General features: G+C 44.0%; 1 protein-coding gene across 5 annotated transcripts in view; it reads right to left on the bottom strand.

Moving 5' to 3' along the window:
- The window catches only part of LOC128888869 (transcriptional regulator ovo-like), a 97,180-nt gene that overhangs the window by 10,896 nt on the left and 67,481 nt on the right, over positions 1-18,803 (bottom strand). For 3 of the 5 annotated variants that reach the window (XM_054146035.1, XM_054146036.1, XM_054146037.1), the window contains exon 1: positions 15,410-16,130. The exons of the other annotated variants lie outside the window; for them this stretch is intronic. In XM_054146035.1, coding sequence (XP_054002010.1) covers positions 15,410-15,566 — 157 coding nt within the window. In that variant the 5' untranslated portion in view covers positions 15,567-16,130. Of the gene's footprint in view, positions 1-15,409; positions 16,131-18,803 lie in introns of those variants that run through there. 5 annotated transcript variants of the gene reach the window in all.

Below are 18,803 nucleotides of genomic sequence, written 5' to 3'. Positions count from 1 at the left end.
GTTTTCAACGCATTAGACCTCAACGCTTTAATTTTCAATGCTTTAGTAATCAGTGCTTTAATCCTCAACGCCTCAATCTTCAACGCTAGTGAAAATCTATTTCGTGGTTGCGGTGTAACTTCCAGAGTAACTCGATAGAAATCTGGAGTCTGAGGTGGTCACGGTTGTGGACACTTCCCTTCTATTATCGGGGCTTCCAGTTGCTAGTCTACGCTCCAAGTCGCGTTCTCTTGACTTTGACATCGGTTGCGAGTTTCGCGAATGGAGCACGAGGACACCGTGCCGGCCGACGAAGCCGCTCGAGCGGAAACCAGGAAACCGGCTGCGAGGACACGTTGTTTTTTGTGACCACGTGCGCCCGCTCTGTGTGCGCGAGTGTGCTGAGGTAGTAAGTGCGATAAGAATGCGAGACATCGTTTAGACTTTTCGAGCGTGTGGGGTGATTTAGGCAAAATGTTGAAGATCGAGGCATTAAGGACTGAGGCGTTGAGAATTAAAGCGTTGAGGACCAAAGCGCTGAGGATCGAGGCGTCGAGAACTAAAGCATCGATAACTAAAGCGTCTAACAGTTCGCGAAAGTCTCGTCCCTGAATCGAAAAACGTTCCCGCGATTAGATTTGGAACCATGGCGGCGTGGGACCAGTTTAGAGTACGCTTCTAATGACGGTTCTTTACGCAAGCAGTTGCGTCACACGGCGCGACCGAAGGTAACGACGAGAGGAACCAAAATGGCGGTTCCGTTCGCGGTTGAGCAACCTTCGGGCAGAAAGAATCGACCGGTACGTGAGATCCTCCGACCGAATCCCCCGAACAGGTCCGGGGCCGCGCTATAAATACCAGCGCGAGCTTCGTGACCAGTTTACCGATCTATTCGTCTGTCCCCCGCCCCCCTTCCTCTTCTTTGCTTTTTCCCTTACCGCAGACCTCTGGGTCTTCCTATCTTTCATTTTGTACGCATAAGAAAGTTCTGTTTTCATTATGCATATAAATGCGAAAGAATAAAAAAATAAATATACACAAGGCCTTCTCGCCGAACAGTAATCGCGTAAATCATCTGAAAGAAATTCCTTCGTATGTGACAATTATTAATACATATTCATAAGATGAGTAACAATCGTAATATATAGCTTTTATACATAGACACTCGTGAAACGTGTATCTACATACTAAAAATGTACTCTCACGTGTAATAATTATAAATAGAGTTCATGAGACGAGCATAACAGTTGTAACACTTCGTAATCGTTCACCTATCTTCCCTACAAACGTTACATTTACGACGATCTTTTCTACACTTTGTATTTTCGTTGAATGCTGTTAGGGAACCCAGTCCCAGTGTAATAAATGTCTTCAATCTCTGTCTCCTCCCCCCCCCCTCCCACACATCCTGACCCTCTGACGGGACAGAGAAGAAGAAGAAGAAGAAGAGAGGGAGGCCGCGGCAGAGCGAGAAAAAGAAGTAAGAACCGGTACTTCGAGTCCTGCGGGAGGAACGGGCTCCCCGTCGAGACTCAGCGACTGGCATTCAAGTCTCCGTGTTGCGGGTTTTCGAGCAATTTAGTCGGCATGGGTCGCCACGAAACGCGTTATCGGATCACTAGGTTCGGAAGACTCTAGAGAAAAGACTGTGGCGTTCAAGATTGCGGCGTTGAGGATTAAAGCGTTGAATATTAAGGCGTTCAGGATTAAAGCGTTAAAGACTGAGCCGTTGAGGATTGAAGCGTTGAATATTAAGGTGGTCAGGATTAAAGCGTTGAAGACTGAGCCGTTGAGGATTGAAGCGTTGAAGATTAAGGCGTTAAGGATTAAAGCATTGAAGGTTAAAGCGTTGAGGATTGAGGCGATGAAGATTGATGCATTGAGGATTAAAGCATTGAGGGTTAAAGCGTTGAATATTAAGGCGTTGAATATTAAGGCGTTGAATATTAAGGCGTTGAAGATTGAAGTGTTGAAGACCGAGGTGTTGATATGTAAAGCGTTGAGGTTTAAAGCGTTGAAGACTGAGGCGTTGATGTCTAAAGCGTTGAGAACTGAAGCGTTGAAGACTAAAGCAGTGAGGGTTAAAGCGTTGCAGACTGACGCGTTGATGTGTAAAGCGTAGAGGACTGAAGCGTTTGAAGACTGAACATTTTATGTATAAATCATTAAAGACATTGAGTAATTCTACTCGATTTCCTTCCACTAATCTTCTTTCCGTCTCCCAATAGTGCTTGATAGGGTTTGAACCTGAATGCTACCCGACATTGCAATCCAGAATATTCGAAGCTACCATTAAGACTACCACAAAAACCCAATGAAGAACAGAATTGGATTTGGCTGTAGAAAAATTGAAATCTCCACAGAAGGATTGCGCTCACGGCCAAGTGCAGCGAGACACGTCCCATAAATCTCGATTCCGCGCGCGTTCCTTTCGCCGTCGAGGGGGGAAAGACAAAGAAATTGCAGTAATAAGCCTTTGGCTGTTCGACGACGCCGAGCGTCGTGTAGACGGTTCCACTCGAAACGAGGCCCCGCGAACTGGATCGCTGCAAAGATATGGCCCAAGGCGAACCACAACGCTCGTCCGCCCCAACGGGGCTGGAACGTTCAAAAGTAACGGGCCGGAGAATCGACGATCGCGCTACTCTTTCCTGAAATTTAAACGGCTCGCACGGTAGATCTATTCTTTCTTTTTAAGATCGTTGATGGATTGGATGTACATTCATGTTTGTAGATTCCAATCTACGATCACTTTTGGAGAACATTTTCGGGGGAAATAATTGTTAACTTTTCGAGAGATATCGACAGAAACAGTCAGCATTCGTTTTGATGCTTTCGAATTAATTTTTTCATTGTAAGTATATACACGTGTAAAGTTAGATTGATATATCGAATAATGGAATATTCAATCTGTCGTTTAATTTAGAGAAAAATCGATAGACACAGATGCTGATATAATAAAAAAAAATAGCGTTATTCTATATAGTAGCAGCCCGAGCGTTTCGAATGATACTTCACGTGACATTAATTTCAGATAAAATTCATCGTAAAATACGTGAAACATTTTCTAGTAAACACTAAATACCGAGATGTTCAGAATAAACGAAGACGGGAGAGCATCGGAGGGGCCCATCTAGCCATCTCTTCTCTTTTCTCGTCTCTTCTTCGAAGAAATAAGATTCGTGACCGATAAAGTGAATCAAACGGTTCGTCGTGTTCGGAGAAAGGTCTCGAACAATTCTATCGATGCATAGGTGAGACAGGGTTCAGTTGCTCGACAAAAATGTTCTCGAGCAACGCGACGAACAACGCGAGCCGGGAGATCCTAGTTCGTTGTTTAGACCGGTCGCGCGATAAGGGGATAAGCGATAAACAGTAACGCGCGAAGCCTAAAAGAAAGGAAAAACTTTGGATAAAAAGGACTCGAGGGAGTGGTCGAGATTGGAAGTAGGTCGACCTAAGCCGAGGCGTTTCGTTACATCGAGCAGACACCCAGCCACTGAACCCAACCTAAGGCCAAAGTCTTTTTCAGCCTTGGAACCTGTGCCTCGTCTCTGTTTGGGATCGACGAGTCGATCTCAATTCATCCTGTAAAAATAAGGATCCAGTAACAGCAATCCATGAAATATTTATTTTACTCATTCATCGGACACGCGTAGGAATTCTCAAAGCTAGGCGTGTTTCGAAAATGGTTGCAAGGGGTTAATATGACGCGTGGAGACTTCAACGATACCGTATGCAGGTGAATGAACCTTCGGTGGCACGAGTGGGCGACGCTAAGCGCTTAGGATAGAGATCGGTGGACTCCTCGGGATGGAAGACAGGTTTTCGGAGTGAATGAATTCGAGGAACGTCCGTGAAGCTTTGGGAGTCGACAGAGTGTGCGTGTGAACCGACAAGTACAGCTCTCGGTCCCCCTTCGATCTCAACGCATCCAGAAGATGGTGGATCTAGCGATATAGTTATTAACACGTTGACTGCCACACTAATAATCGTGAAAATTCCTACGAGGCTAAAACTGTGTTTCTATACAACTGAAAATAACATGATCTGTGATAGTACTTATTTTTGCGACCTCCTCAGAATTTACGAATCTTATCTAAATTAATTTTCTTTGTTTTAAATTTCTTTAATTTTCTTCTATTTTTGATTCTTTTTCCTCAGCCTTCGACGCTTTGGTCCTCAACGCCTCAGTTTTCAACGTTACAGTCTTCAACGCTTCAGTATTCAACCCATCAGTTTTCATCACTTTAGACCTCAACGTCTTAATTTTCAATGCTTTAGTACTCAGTGCTTAAATCTCCAACGCTTTAGACCTCAACGCTTTAGTTTTTAACGCTTTAGACCTCAACGCCTTAATTTTCAATGTTTTGGTACTCGGTGCTTAAATCTTCAACGCTTTAGACCTCAACGCTTTAATTTTCAACGCTTTAGACCTCAACGTCTTAATTTTCAATGTTCCAGAACTCAGTGCTTAAATCTTCAACGCTTTAATTTTCAACGCTTTAGACCTCAACGTCTTGATTTCCAATGTTCCAGAACTCAGTGCTTAAATCTTCAACGCTTTAGACCTCAACGCTTTAGTTTCTAACGCTTTAGACCTCAACGCCATAATTTTCAATGTTTTGGTACTCAGTGCTTTAATCTTCAACGCCTCGATCTTCAATGCTTCAGTCCTCAACGCTTGCATCTTCACTTTCAGAACAAATTTATTTATTCCTCAGTGAAGATCCTTGTCACCCATATACCATGGCATTCAACGTCTCAAACATTTTGTAATCCTTATTACGCGATTAGATGTAAAAAAAAAAACAAACGTCTATCCGTTTACGAAGAGAAGCAGCAGTCTTCTGGGAATTCAATTTTCCGAATCACTTGTAAATCCAACAATCGTTGAACTCATTCCAAGAAACCATTTCAACGTAATCGTTTCGTAATTGCGAGGACGACGACGAGGCCTGTTAATCGCGGCGGTCCTGGCAACCTTCCGTCAGGATTGTTCCTGCGAAAGGATGCAGCGACAGGTTCGTCCGCTGCAACCTGCCGCAACCGCTTCATTATCTTTCATAATATAAAAGGGGCGTGCGGAACGAGGGTCGCGTGAAACACGAAACAAGTCGTCTGGGAATGAAATATCGCTTCGGACAGGTCTCTTGCAGGTGTACGAGGTGATAATTTCTTTCGTTTCATTGCGTGTCCTTCTCGATCGATCAGCGATCATTTTTTCGAGGATCAAGGAAACAAAGTATGCTTGGTTGACACGTTAACTGCCATACTCTTGAAAATTTCTACTGCGATTACTCTGCCGTTATTCTTTTTATTAGTCTATCTCTAACGTATCTTGGTCGATCTTAGAGAAGCTAGAAGACGTTTCGTCCAGCGTCGAACCGACCATTCTCTATTTGTGAGTCGAACGAGGCACGCCTGTCGGATAGACCGTGTGTCGTAGCGTGAAATGCAAATTAGACTGCTAAGTTATACCTGATACGGTAGAACGCGAGCTACATGTGCGACTAATAAGGCGTGACAGCCCAGAAGAATGCGCACCGCGAATAACAAGATCTACGTTATCGTCTAGCACACCGCACATCGCGCGAGCCTGTATCAACGATAATCTAATTATAATTGATTTCACAGATAATTTTCTCAGCTTAAAACTTGCACGAGTTTCATTCCATAACCCGAAATTGTCGCAAATGGGACTAGAGCGTGTTCGACAAACTGGCAAAAATGAATTCTAGCGTCCAAGTATTATTTACATACTCAAAAAAAAAAAGAAAGTGTATGTTTGACTAATAAAACGTGTAACAGCACGAAGTAACAGAGGCAATTTTACAGCGGTCGTTGAAAAATGAGATCGCTTTTTGCCTGGATTCTTAGTAGACGGGAATCTACTGGTCGCATTTATTCCGACATTAAGCAGAAGATACCGAGCGTTGAATCTCTCTTAAAAAAAAAAAAAAAAAAAACGGAATTCCGTTTTAAAAGAAGAGAATTCCGCCTCGAAAGAGCAGAATTCCTTGAATATTTCGATCTTAGAGTTAGGTGGTATTCGTTCCTATCAAGCATTCATTCATTACTCCTGTTACGTTTCTAAAGCCACCAGTCGAGAAGCAGCCGAACACGAGGAACGCGTAAAAGGTTTGAGAAGCTCATAAAATTCAAATGGGGATCCGATATAATATGTATAGCTTCTGGTACTTTTTCCTCGTGTCAGAGTCGGTTGTTCGTGAGTCCCAATGGGCCGTACACGATGCTGCAAACTCTTTTGTCATCAAAGATAAAGTTGAGACTTCTCGCGTAGACGAAGCTTCGCTATTTGCTAACGTTTCAGACAGCCAATCTTTTTCCCGAATTGATCAAGTAGGATTTTAACAAAACTTCACTGGATTGTTCTTCAATTAAATACGAATCGATCCTTAACTAACATCAAGCGTTGTTCTAACAATCTCAAGTCCATCGCGTATCTTTCCTTTCGATATCGTATACCTGATGGTGCAATTCTCTCCGAAATCGATCATTCTTCCTTTCCGCGATGTCAGTGGGTGCTTTCTCAGCTACTTTTCACCGAATGGCAAGGTCAGTTGCGGAAAGATCGGCTGGGTACCTTGATCTTCCGTTCCGTGGCGCTAGAAAGGTGTTCTCGGGCGAGAGACGCGCGCTAGAAGGAGCGAAGAATGGAAGAAGATGAATCAAACGGGTGACTGTTGGAGGAGAGAGAGGGACATTGTGCGCGACTCCGTTACGTAAGGTAACCTGGCTGCGTATACGGTGTCACCTTGCTGGTTCGCGATGCTCCAACCCACGCACGGTACCGCTACGCAAATGCTACGCACCCACATGCACACATGTTCACGCGTGGACGCTTCTTTCGGGACTTTGCACATGCTTGGGGATCTCTATACTGTACTCGGCTGAAAAGATTTAGGTAGACTTAAGATAGGAGACTTGGGAGCGTTTGAATTTGGTGGGGTTTGAGCTTGGTAGCGTTTGAGCTTGGTGGTGTTTGAATTTGGTAGCGTATGAGCTTAGATGCGTTTGAATTTGGTAGCGTTTGAGCTTAGATGCGTTTGAATTTCAAAGCGTTTGAGCTTGGAAACGTTTGAATTTGATAGCGTTTGAGCTTGGTAGCGTTCGAATTTGGTAGAATTTGAATTTACTAGCGTTCGAACTAGGTAGCGTTTGAACTTGGTAGGGCTTGAATTTGCAAACCTTTGAGCTTGCTAACATTGGAATTCGATGGGATTCGAACTCAAACCGCAACCTCTAAATCCTCGCGTTGTTCGATGTCCGCAATTTCCGTTTGGTCGGCGCAAAAAAAAAAAAAAAAAATCGCGGCTCGAGCACACCTATCGCAAACGAGATGCGAAGCGTTCAAACGCGTTCTCCAGCTTTTTCCATCGTCATTTGCATTAACGAGACGCGTGCAATCGCGCCGCGCGGGAAACGTGTTTTCAAGATCTATGCGCCTGGGAGCCTTGACATTCGTCGGTTGGAAGCGTAGCCGTCCACGGCACGTTTTACGGAAAACGCGCAGGAAAAACCGGTGGCTACCTCGAGACGATGCCGATGGTACGACGATCGATTAAGGATTCAGCGGCGAGGCGAATAATTTCCCTCTTTTCTTCTAAGCGAGAGCGTCGAGCTTGCGACGACGCTTATCGCTGAATCGCGAATCGAAATCACTTGCGTCATCGAGACGCATGGTTACGTCTATAGAAACTTCTACTTTTGATAATAAAATTGGAGTAGCTGACAGAAAGAGAAACAAACGGCTGACATTTTATATATATATATATATATATATATATATATATATATATATATAAAAGTACAACTTAAGATTTTTCGTATCGTGTATTTTTCGAACGTCCGACACGTTAGGAACCAGCGAAATAACACGTAACGATTAATTAGAGTTCTAGCGGAGTTCTCCTAACCCTTGACTGCGTCACAATTTTCGCAGAGCACAAACGACACGGTAATAGTTTCAAGAGGACAGACGTTTAGCGTCGAGGGACGGGGGGGGGGGGGGGGGTGAAAGCCAGGATGGGTACATCGTTCGTGTTCGTAGCGACACGCTGGACCTCTCGGAAAGAACAGGTTCGGCTCGACGTCGAAAGCGCCGTAAGCAGGTAGAAAAGCCAGTCCTTACATCGTCTGGCGACTCACCTGTTCACAGACGCGCTCACACACGTCCAGTCACGCTCCCCGCACAGAAACAACCGCATTAGCGACTACCGCGGTGGAGGCTAATGGCGCAAGAGGGCCGTGACCGAAATTCTTTCGAAGCAAGGGGGCCAAGTGCAGAAAACGATTGCTCGACTGGATGTATCTCCGTTGCCGCTCTAACCGCTGCTATCCGGTCGCGGCCATGTATCTATAATTCTCTTACGCGATGGAATAATTGCTTTTTTTTTGGTAATTTAAATAACCAATCCTCTTCTGGATGTACTCTGACACGATTATTTACAATTTCGCAAATCGGAAAGTTGAATTTTTTAGTTAGGCTATTTATTTCCTCTCCTCGCGAATAATCCTATACAGTTCTCATAGTTCTGTAATTATTAGGTCTACCGGAAAATTCTGTGCGATCCGGTTACAACAAGTTTCAACAAGTATGCGTATATTCGTTAAAAACGAGATACAAATTGCGATCACGCTGACAAGATGTCATAAACAATGATAAAAATCATATCATTCAAAGCGTAACCAATTTATTATTTTGTTTCATTCTAGAAATGGACAGAACTTTCCGGTAGACCTAATATATTCATGTGGATGCTTCTTTTATAGAATATAAGCAATAAATTCTCCCAGTCACGAAACATCTCGTATATTCATAGCTAAAAATCCTCCCCTGATGAAGAATCCTATTTAATTCCCATCATTCTATAATCATATTCGTACAAATGTTTTATATTTATGTAATACAAGCAATAAATTCTCCCAGCCGCGAAACACCCGATATATTCGCAGACATCAGGCGTTTTCCGCGAAAATGTCGGCAGGTTGTCATCCCAGCCGCTAGAAAAGACCCGTACCTCCGAGCCCACATGCCTGCACACACAGACAGACCCACACGCGCGCAACCATACACACGGGCTCGCGTCGAACTGCACGCACGATGAGCACAGCGAGCGGTGCATTGTAATTCGTCGCAATGACTGCACATCCTGGTGTACTAGCCTTTGGCACAGGTGCGCGATTACCTGCGTGTCAACGACAGGCGAGCGTTGCCGTGCGTTCGTCTAGCTGTGGGCGCGACGTTTGGAAAGTGACACATTTTTTTTTTGTTCTAGCCCTGAGCCTCGGACATCTCGAGCGGAAAGGTTCTTTTTTCTGAATTTTCAACGTAGGATGATGCTCTGGCATTTTAGAATTAATAGAGAAGCAATAAAGTACGCTCTGTATTTGTGACGCTACGATAAAGAAAAATGCTCTTCGTCGCTTTGATATTAATATGGAAATCGCTAAGAGTACGCTCTCGAGTTACTGTTACCGAGTGCCACAACTACGCAGTACCGAGACCGGTGTCTATTGTGTTTACCTTTCTTAAACTAATGACTCGTTCGATAAGCTGTAAACAGGCTTGAAGTCTCGGACTGCTGCGAGTTGGAAGGCTTTTATCGTTCAAAAACTATCGACGCTGAAGCTACCTCTGGTCAATTTAAACTTGCGTGTTTCGAAACTCTTTCAAAAATTATTTCTTGTTTTTTTTCTTGGGAAATTGATCGATGTACGAATACTTTCTACACCCACTGTATATTGTATTTCCAACTATTGCAAAGTCAACCAATAAATAATTCCTTTTACACAAGCGAGCCGTTTTCATTCTCCCTCTTAAAAAACGCAGTCTTAGAACAATCCCTTCCCCTTTGGAAAAAATACTTTGTAACGAGTATCCGTCGATCGAGAGGAATCTGTACGTGCTGTGGCGCCAAGTTCCTAGAACCCCCTGTATAGTTAAATGGTCGTTTCCGTGTCAAGCGTATACAACGTTCGTTTCCTCTTCGCCCTGCGTTCTTATCGATGCCTGTCTCGTCTGTCTTCTGTCGCGTCGAAATTAACGCATTCCGCTCACACGGTGACGGTCCGATCCTCTTTTGGCGCGGCTCACGGCTGACAATAAGTAGAATGCGCGTGCATCGCAACGCAACTGCATAAAACGACCGACGGGGACACGTACCGCGATCCAAGCTCTGTTTTCTCATTCAAGAGTTGGAAGACGCGGCTCGAATTGAGGCAAAAGGGAACGAATCTCCGCGCTTTCTACAAATAATTCATCGATACGTTGGTCGACAATACTCGTGAAAATCTCTTAGGCCGATCGTACACGGCGCAACCGATTTGAAATTAGTGTCGCGAACCGTTTGCGCTGTTTTATTTTACCTACTGAAGAATTGGATCCACTAGTCGCATGCAACTAGTTTCAGAGTGGTTTGAAACTGATCGGTTGCGCCGTGTGCGATCGGCCTGATCTGTTTTATTAGGTTGTCCCGAAAGTTTCTTCCATTTCATTAATAGGTGATACATACACAATATTTTCTGTCTAACGTTACATTATTGAATTGCGTACGATTCATTTTGCTCCATTACTGTTACAACGTTAACATCTAAGAAATTAGGTTTTCTATTTATATAAACACTGCTGCATAAAATAACTGTGTGCAAGTCGCGAAAGAAACTTTTGGGACAACCTAATGTATCGATTACTGTACCCATTCCAGTCTCGCTTGTTACAAATCACCAATTTTAGACATACGTAGTTTTACGTCACATTGCCATACCACATTTACGTTGTTTTCCATCAATCCTTAATTTCTTCTTCTTTTGGTAAAGATTTTGTTTCGAGACGATTGGAAACTACATAATCTAGCATTTGGTACTTATTTCCCATGGTTTAAATTGCTTTGTGTTTGCTTGGATACCTCTCTTCGATATTCTCTCGTTAAGGGTACCAGTAGTCTGTCTGAGTTCGTGCTTCTCGAAAATATTTGTCTAATTTGCTGTTTCAATAAGCAGGTATTCGCCTCGATATGGAAACGTTCGATCGCGCGTATTATATGCAAAACGATTATTTACATAATGGTTATTATCGTTTCCCGGTTGGATGACGAATTCTCGTCCACGCAGAGATGTTTCCGATTCGAGGAATGCTGAGACCCGTTCCTCTCGGTCGCATTTCTATTTTACGACTCAGAACCGGCCTCGTCCTTCTAATCTCTCCCTCTCCATCTCTCCTCGACCTGTAGAAATTCTAATACCGGTGCGAGCTCGCCTTGGCCGTCGTGCAATCACGGAGAGACATCGACGATCACCGACTCGCGCGTGTTCCCCCTAGCGTTGCGCAATTCGCGCGAGAACCGTGCGAAACTTGAGGATTCTTATTGTAACGGCCGCGTTGCGTAATATCGCGTAACGCGTACGTGATCGAATTAAACCGTGCCGGACAATACTCGCTGAAATATTTCAATTACGTTGAATGAGACTGTCGCCACCATTCATTCGATATATTCTACTATCGATAGGCGCAACAGATTTATGCACGTTAGGCAAATTCTTCCGAGTGTTAGGTGTAGAAATCATAGACATATGAAGATCTGGACCGAGCCTTTATACGAGGGGTAACTGATAATCAGTGATCCTCAATCTGTTTTTTCTAAAAATTCAAACTAATATTAACCATTCCGTAACACTATTTCGGTTATTTAATATATTCTTGTTATTATTACGCACACACAAGAATATATTAAATAACCAAAATAGTGTTACAGAATGGTTAATATTAGTTTGAATTTTTAAAGAATAAAATAGATTGAAAATCACTGATTGTAATATGCAATTACGAAAAGCCGAACATACCCGAGCGATTACTAAAATAGTCCAAGTCGGATTTTCAGTTGTCCCTCGTACAAAGGCTCGGTCTATATTTTCATATGTCTATGGTAGAAATTCAACGTGCTTGTATATACTAGGGGGACCGAAAAGTAATCAAAATTCAATCGAAATCTATTTATTACAGAAATCTCAAATCACCATTAATTATAAAAAAAAAAAATTAATAAACTACAATTTCACACAAGACTTTTTGGGAAATTGATCGATGTACGAATACATTCTACACTCTCTGTATATCTCCTCTTAGAATGCGTGAAGAATTAACAGCGGGGGAAGACAAACAGTTGCGTATTTTTCCTTTATAAATAAATTAGCGAGTCTACCTCTGAAAGGCACAGAAATGTTTACATCTAATGTGCCTATGTTACGATATAATATTTTCTATAAAAATTAATTCACGAGACATTTAAGTCCACGTATTCTCTGTTACGCACAAATGCATAAGCCTCGTCATATGCGCGAAGAGAGCCACGACGTCCGTGCTATGCAGACATTAAAGTCTCCACTCGTCGCCAAGCATCGACGTCTCCGCGTTGTACAGCAGAAATGGATTAAACTTTGTGTACTACTACAAGCGACGACGAACGGAGACACGGCGCGTGTATTCGATCGAGAATCTGGTCGAACGTACAGTAAAATAAATAAAATCTCCAACGTGTGTACGAAGACGTCTTTACAATCGACAGAGATATAAGAAGCTTCGCGTACATTCTGGGTAAGTAACCAACGCTTTTATAGCTTCAGAGACGCGTCAACAGATAGTCGTTACGATAAATCGTTGAATCTCATCTAACGGGTAGACGCAATAAATCTGCAAAGTGCATCGACTCAACGCGTATTAATATTCAATGGTTTTTTCAAGTTTAACCGGCAATGGAAAACGAGGCTTGAACTTTTTCCTCGACGGTTGGAGACACTTCGCTCGTTAAAATCAATAAAAACGCGTTTCTTTTAACCGGATAACAGCATTAAATTATCGCTTATCATCCGATTATCCACAATCTCGAGTACTCGCAAGGAACTTACGCGTATCATTTAGGGCTCTTTGAAGCCGCACGCCATTATTCCATCCTTCGATCGAACGCAATTACGCTTTTTTTTCGGGGGCTTAATTGACACACGCGCCGGTTAATGAGCCAATAACGTCCACAGGGAAGTAAATTTGCACCTGCGGCGCGATAATCGACCGCGGGGCCATCGACATCGTATCCTCGAATCGACGGAGACGAGTAAAAAGAAGGAAGGGGCCAACGAAAGAAGAGGAACCGGTTCCAGTCCATTTTTCTAAACCAGTTTAGGACCAGCGACTTCGGGGCCAGTCTACTCACTATACCGTTGCAACAAGAACCGCGCGAAGCTATCCACGAACGCTATGGCGAATCTAATAGCCAGCCCTCCGGCTGAAAACCCAATTAACGGCGTCGCCCGACCGAATTACGTAAACCGAGCATCGTTTTCGATTCCGTAACCCGAAAATCCACGGGTTTCGAGGCCTCGTTCACCTGTGTTTCGTTTCTTGCCGCTGTATTTCCTTTTTTATGGCGCATTAAATTAAAACGGATGCGTTCACGTCGAAGCACGTGCACATTGAAAACATTTATGGAATCAGAGTCGAGTCTAGTCTATTTGTTTTTCGTGTCAGCGATGGACTCGAAGATTCGAAGGTCGTAGATACTTTCTCCGAGTTAACGAGCTTTCAGTTCCGAGACGATATCGACGTAAATAACCGAATCGCTTACGCACAATACCGTTGTCCACCATGGTCGCGTCAGATTAACCGTTTCCCGACGAGAAGCTCTACGACGTCAGCGCCGAAGTTGCGTAATCGATATTCGTTCGATTTTTAAGGAGGCTCTAGTGCAAACAGAAGTAACGCCAAGAAAATTATAAAAATTTGTATACGGATTAGATTTTATCCCAAAAACATCCACACAAATTTTGGGAAGGCTTTAAGGTATCTAAAAGCTAAGAAAGAAATGTTTCAATTTTTCATTTTTTAACGTGAACTCTTATGGGAAAATGCGTTTTCAACACACTCGATTACGTGCTACAAAGTAATTGCCGCCGAGATTGGATCGAAAATTGTATGCATAATAGAAAAATATCTAAAGAACATATATTGATTTACGAAATACTCCGAGGGTACTTGTAGTATTGATAATAAATTAAAGAATATCAGGATGATGCGCTTTGTCTTCTGCTATTGACATAGTCGAGAGATCTGGCACGCTGTACGAGAGGTTAGAAAACGCGCGTTCCAATACAAACAGTACTGTAATACTATAATATAATAATAGATATAATAACGACTAAAAATCAATGTTTAACATAATTTTTTTTTATTTTGATATAAAATTGCGAACAATTGTAATATTCTAAATACTATGCCAGATCTACTACTACGCGAATCAAGCGACAATAGTAATTCTATATTGACTTGTACCGTAACTGTAGAGCCACCTTTAATCCCGTCTACGACACTTGAATTTCTACCCCGAGTGTAGATATAATTCGTCGATACTTTATACAATCGCGAACTTAGATGCTGTTAATATGAAACAGACGATGTTACGAATGAAATTTGCACGCGGCCGCCTAAATTGCAACGGCACCTGTGCCCATCGGATCTGCACCTGCGGATACGGCCTCGAGAGCATCTCGCGCCCGTACTCTTTCCCTAGGACGGTCAAGTGCAACGAAGTCGCCTACGAGAGTTCGTACCTATTTAAGTATTTAAGTAAGAACCTCGTCTTTGCTCGACTTAATTATTAGGGGGACCAGAAAGTAATGTCGTTCCTTTCACATTAAATTCTAACAAGTAAATTCATAACAAGTTTGTATTTTTAATCAATTGTGTTCGCACTCTTTACCAACAACCTTTTGCTACCTAGCGTGCAAATTTTCAAACTGAGATCGATAAAAAAAATCAATTGGTACACAATAACCTGATAAATGATAAACAAATATTGACATCTGCAGAAACGACATTACTTTCAGGTTTCCCTAATATTATTGACGATCGTAAACACTGGGTACTGTCGTAAATCGGCATTGAAATTAATCCTACCATTAGACTCCTAGGTAAGTAAAGCGTTAACTATGAGCCCTAACGACACGATGAAACGGTCAGGTCGTTTGGTTAGAGTCTCCAGTTTATACGGAAAAACGTAGCTGTGATATCTGTTTTAGAACAAACAGCGTTCCTTGTCGTTGGATTCGTCGATAAGCCTTGCCTATCAGTGTCTACCTCATATATGACGTTAATCGTTGAACAAACCGCTTAAGATAATTATATAGTAGCAAAGCTCGACCAACAAATCTAGGATGATACGAGGCGTCAAATACATCGAACGCGAGACAGTGCTATTATCTGATCGAGTCGACATGGGAAGCCTTCACCGTTAGGTCCGCGTCGTCTTTGATCTCCGAGTGTTTAAAGCTAAACTCAAGCTTAAGGTCCCTCTACTTCCAACGTCTCTCTAGTTCTAAGTAAAGGAGTACCTATAAAAGGCAGTCGATGGTGACTTACATTGATGCTTATTCACGATAAGACTGAGAGGCTCGGAGCTGCCAAGTGGACTCTCCTTGCCGCTGCAGGGTGGCGGGCTCTTTCCAAGGTGCTGTGCTTCCAGCAGCCTGAGCTGCTGCTGATGCAGCCGGTTCTTGATCAGGAAGATCTTCGGCATCTTGACCTACGTTGGCGCGCGCTAACGTGTGTCACTACACCCTATAATAGTTTCACGCCACCATTCCCACGGCTGTTAATCATCCACCGCACCAACAACCACTCGTCCCTCGAGATGCGTGCGTATACCTGCCGCGACGTCGTTCACTGTCCGATCTCGCCGAGTAGCCGCGAGCTACGAGTGCTAAAACGCGTGATAACGAACGGAATCACTGTTTCAGTAGCAAGATACAGAATCCCAAGTGTCCGTGTCGAGTGTCAATGGTCCCTGCGCGAGGGTCACGCGTCCTCGCATTACCGGTTAAGTCCACCTCGTGGACCAATTCTAACAATCTGTTTCTGGGTGCGATTATTTCTTCGCCGATCACTGTACTCGGTCACTTGTCAACAACGATGCACGGTGTTCGCGAAGTGTTGGCCTCGGTTGTCCTCTCGGCCAAGTCCCAAGGCCTCCCCCTCTCTCCTTTCCCGCGGATTTACAGTTATCCTGGACGATCGACGGGAGTGCCACGGATCGAGTAAACTCACACGTACGGACCGACCTCTGGCGAACGACTGAGGCTCCCTCCGTTGGTTCCTCGCCAAGCCGGGCCCGAGTCCTCTCCCCACCACCAAGGCTTACTCCCACCCGTGGCGCGCGCCCGACTGGGCCTGCTTCTCCCACCACGCGCCCCGAGTACTTATATACAGCCCATCCTGATTATTTGGTCGCGCGGGGACCGAGGTGGGGATGGAAACCGCTCGCCTATGCGCATGCGCGTAACGGAGCATCGTACGTGTGCTGAAGCGTGCGAGCATCCTCCCTCCCTCTCTCCCACCTCCGTTCGCCGGTTTCCTCCCTCTAGAACGCGTTCGCGTCTCCTCTTCTTTTTTAAACGGAGACTCGCGTCTTATCCTGACCGTGTCGCTTCTCTCTTACGCTCGTTCCCTTTCCCTGTTCCTCCGACACCGGTTACGCATTGTCTTTACCGATAGCCGGTTTATTCAGCGGGAAAATGCGGGTTGTCTTTCCGCGATGCATCTTTCGGGCAGAGATGGTCAAACCCCTAGACTTTGAATTAATCTGAAATTTGCTCATATGATTGTCTCGTTTCCTCTTTTGAACATTTTCCAAAGAAGGAATCGAGTCAAACATATCGATGAACTTTAGATTTATTCGAAGCCTAGAGTTTTGCCCGTCTGTACTTTCGGGTTGTTTAGATCCACCAGCGCCGAAGAACGGGGGAACAAAATGTTGGCGGAGTTAGAACATCGATCGTGGCTTTCGTATTTGTCGAGTTCGAGGCCTCGATAGGTGTGGATTACGAGATTCTGTATGTTTAGGTGCGCGTATGCTCGCGTGCAAGCATGTTTGACGCTGTTTGGTAGGGTACCCTCAACGGTGGTTAACTTTACATTCCAAGTTTCCTCTTTGGCGTCATTTTTAATTTTCAAAAAGACCCTAATCCCGGCCGAGAACCCGCGTAAGGACCAACCAAACAACCAACCACTTACATGTATCACCGACATATCACCTACTGTGATATACACCTGTTGCATTCCTCGGGTGACCTTTGCTTCCTGAACGCAACAAGGGTCCATCCTCGAGCAGGACCCGCGAGTCGCACTTCCGCGGGATAACTCTAGGCTAACATTTCAGTCGTAGAACTATGAAACATGCAGGGGGGATTCTCAACTTCCTCGAATCGTGTCTATACCACCTGTGCGATCCTCCGCGATTGCACGCACGGCTCTCCCGTAAACATACGTATGTACTTACGTACGTGTCCATGTACTGGTTTATGATGGACGCTCAGGCTCACGGTTAAGGCTAGGTTTCCCGTCTCTAACCACTATGTCGGTTATGCTGTCAAGCGGTATACACGTAGCGGCCGAAGTTTCAACCGTGCTGTTATACCGCGGACACGTAACTACGTTTCTCTACGGGGTGCTCGAAAGTTTCCTAGCTGAAGAACCACTACGATTGCTTCGTTACGAATATCGTACCCACATTCCCGAACGAGTCGATTTCTGTATCTTGCATAATTTTAATAAAGTCTTTGATTACCTAGTCGCACAAAATGAACACCCTGTGCAACGCGTGTAACACGCAGCGTTCGTCATCCAGCTCGTGCGAGATGTTCTGCGTGTGTCGTACACAACAATTATTTGCATTCGTTATTTACGTTCATTCAAGGGTTACTGACGTCCACCACGTGTTCACTCGTTCGTTACGCAAATCGTTGGTCACTGCTGAAATACAGTAGTTTCTTGTGCGTAACTGTTCCCATTTTTTTGCCGCGAGTAATCAAAATAACAGATTTATAGGAAGGTGCGAACTTGGATCGATACTTCTATACTTGATGACTGTGCCGATGTCGTACACCGAAGAAGAAACGAAATGCAAATTGTAAATTGTGCTACAGTTAGCGATTACTACTCCGTATAAAACAAATTCGAACGACCTCTGTTTTTTTTTTCCTCTGAATAACTCGTCGTTGAATAATTCAGGTAAACGGAGTCGATTTAAGAAAAGCGACAGCTAATTATATATAAGATGACGAGTAATTTTCCCGTCGCTCGACTAGCGTTCTTTTCTCACCCCGAGGGACTCTACCTGCGACCGCGTCAGGTTAGCGATTATGATCGCAGACGTCGCTCACGCTAACGACTTCTTTACCATTTTCTGCCGCGTTGGGCTTCTATGACAACTTTCTTTGCCTCGTAAACAAATATTGTAGTATGGTATTGCGGTACGAATATCATAGTACTACCGTATCCAAGAAGGAGAACTCGATTGGAATTGGTCGTATAGGAAAAACCTACTGTGGACTGTGGACCAGAGATGGGCAAGACCCTGGCTTCGGATAAATCGGAAGTTTGCCGATATGTTTGTCTCGTTTCCTCTTTTGAATATTTTCCAAAGAAAGAAACGAGACAAATTTAAAATTTAATCGAAACCCAGGGTTTTCCCAATCTCTGCTGTGGACTATGGATCCGAGGATCGTGGGTTTCGATTCTCTTTGCCTTACTTTTCGTTTTTATTCCTACAGTATTCTTCGTGGATGGCGTGTACTCGAGAAGAAAATTTGTTGTACAATTAACCGAGATATTTATAATATCTTGACTATGGATGATTGGTAATCATCGCGTTCCAGAGATACTCGGGAAGAAAAATCCCGAGGTTCTCGAAGACCGAGATACAACGTTCCTACGCCGGGAATCTTTTGGATCTTTCAGGACGAGGACGAGGGGCGAA

The sequence above is a fragment of the Hylaeus anthracinus genome, unplaced genomic scaffold (assembly GCF_026225885.1).
Source record: "Hylaeus anthracinus isolate JK02 unplaced genomic scaffold, UHH_iyHylAnth1.0_haploid 11994, whole genome shotgun sequence".
NCBI lineage: Eukaryota > Metazoa > Arthropoda > Insecta > Hymenoptera > Colletidae > Hylaeus > Hylaeus anthracinus.
Note: the sequence above shows the minus strand (reverse complement) of the source record. Positions and strands in the feature narration are given on the sequence as shown.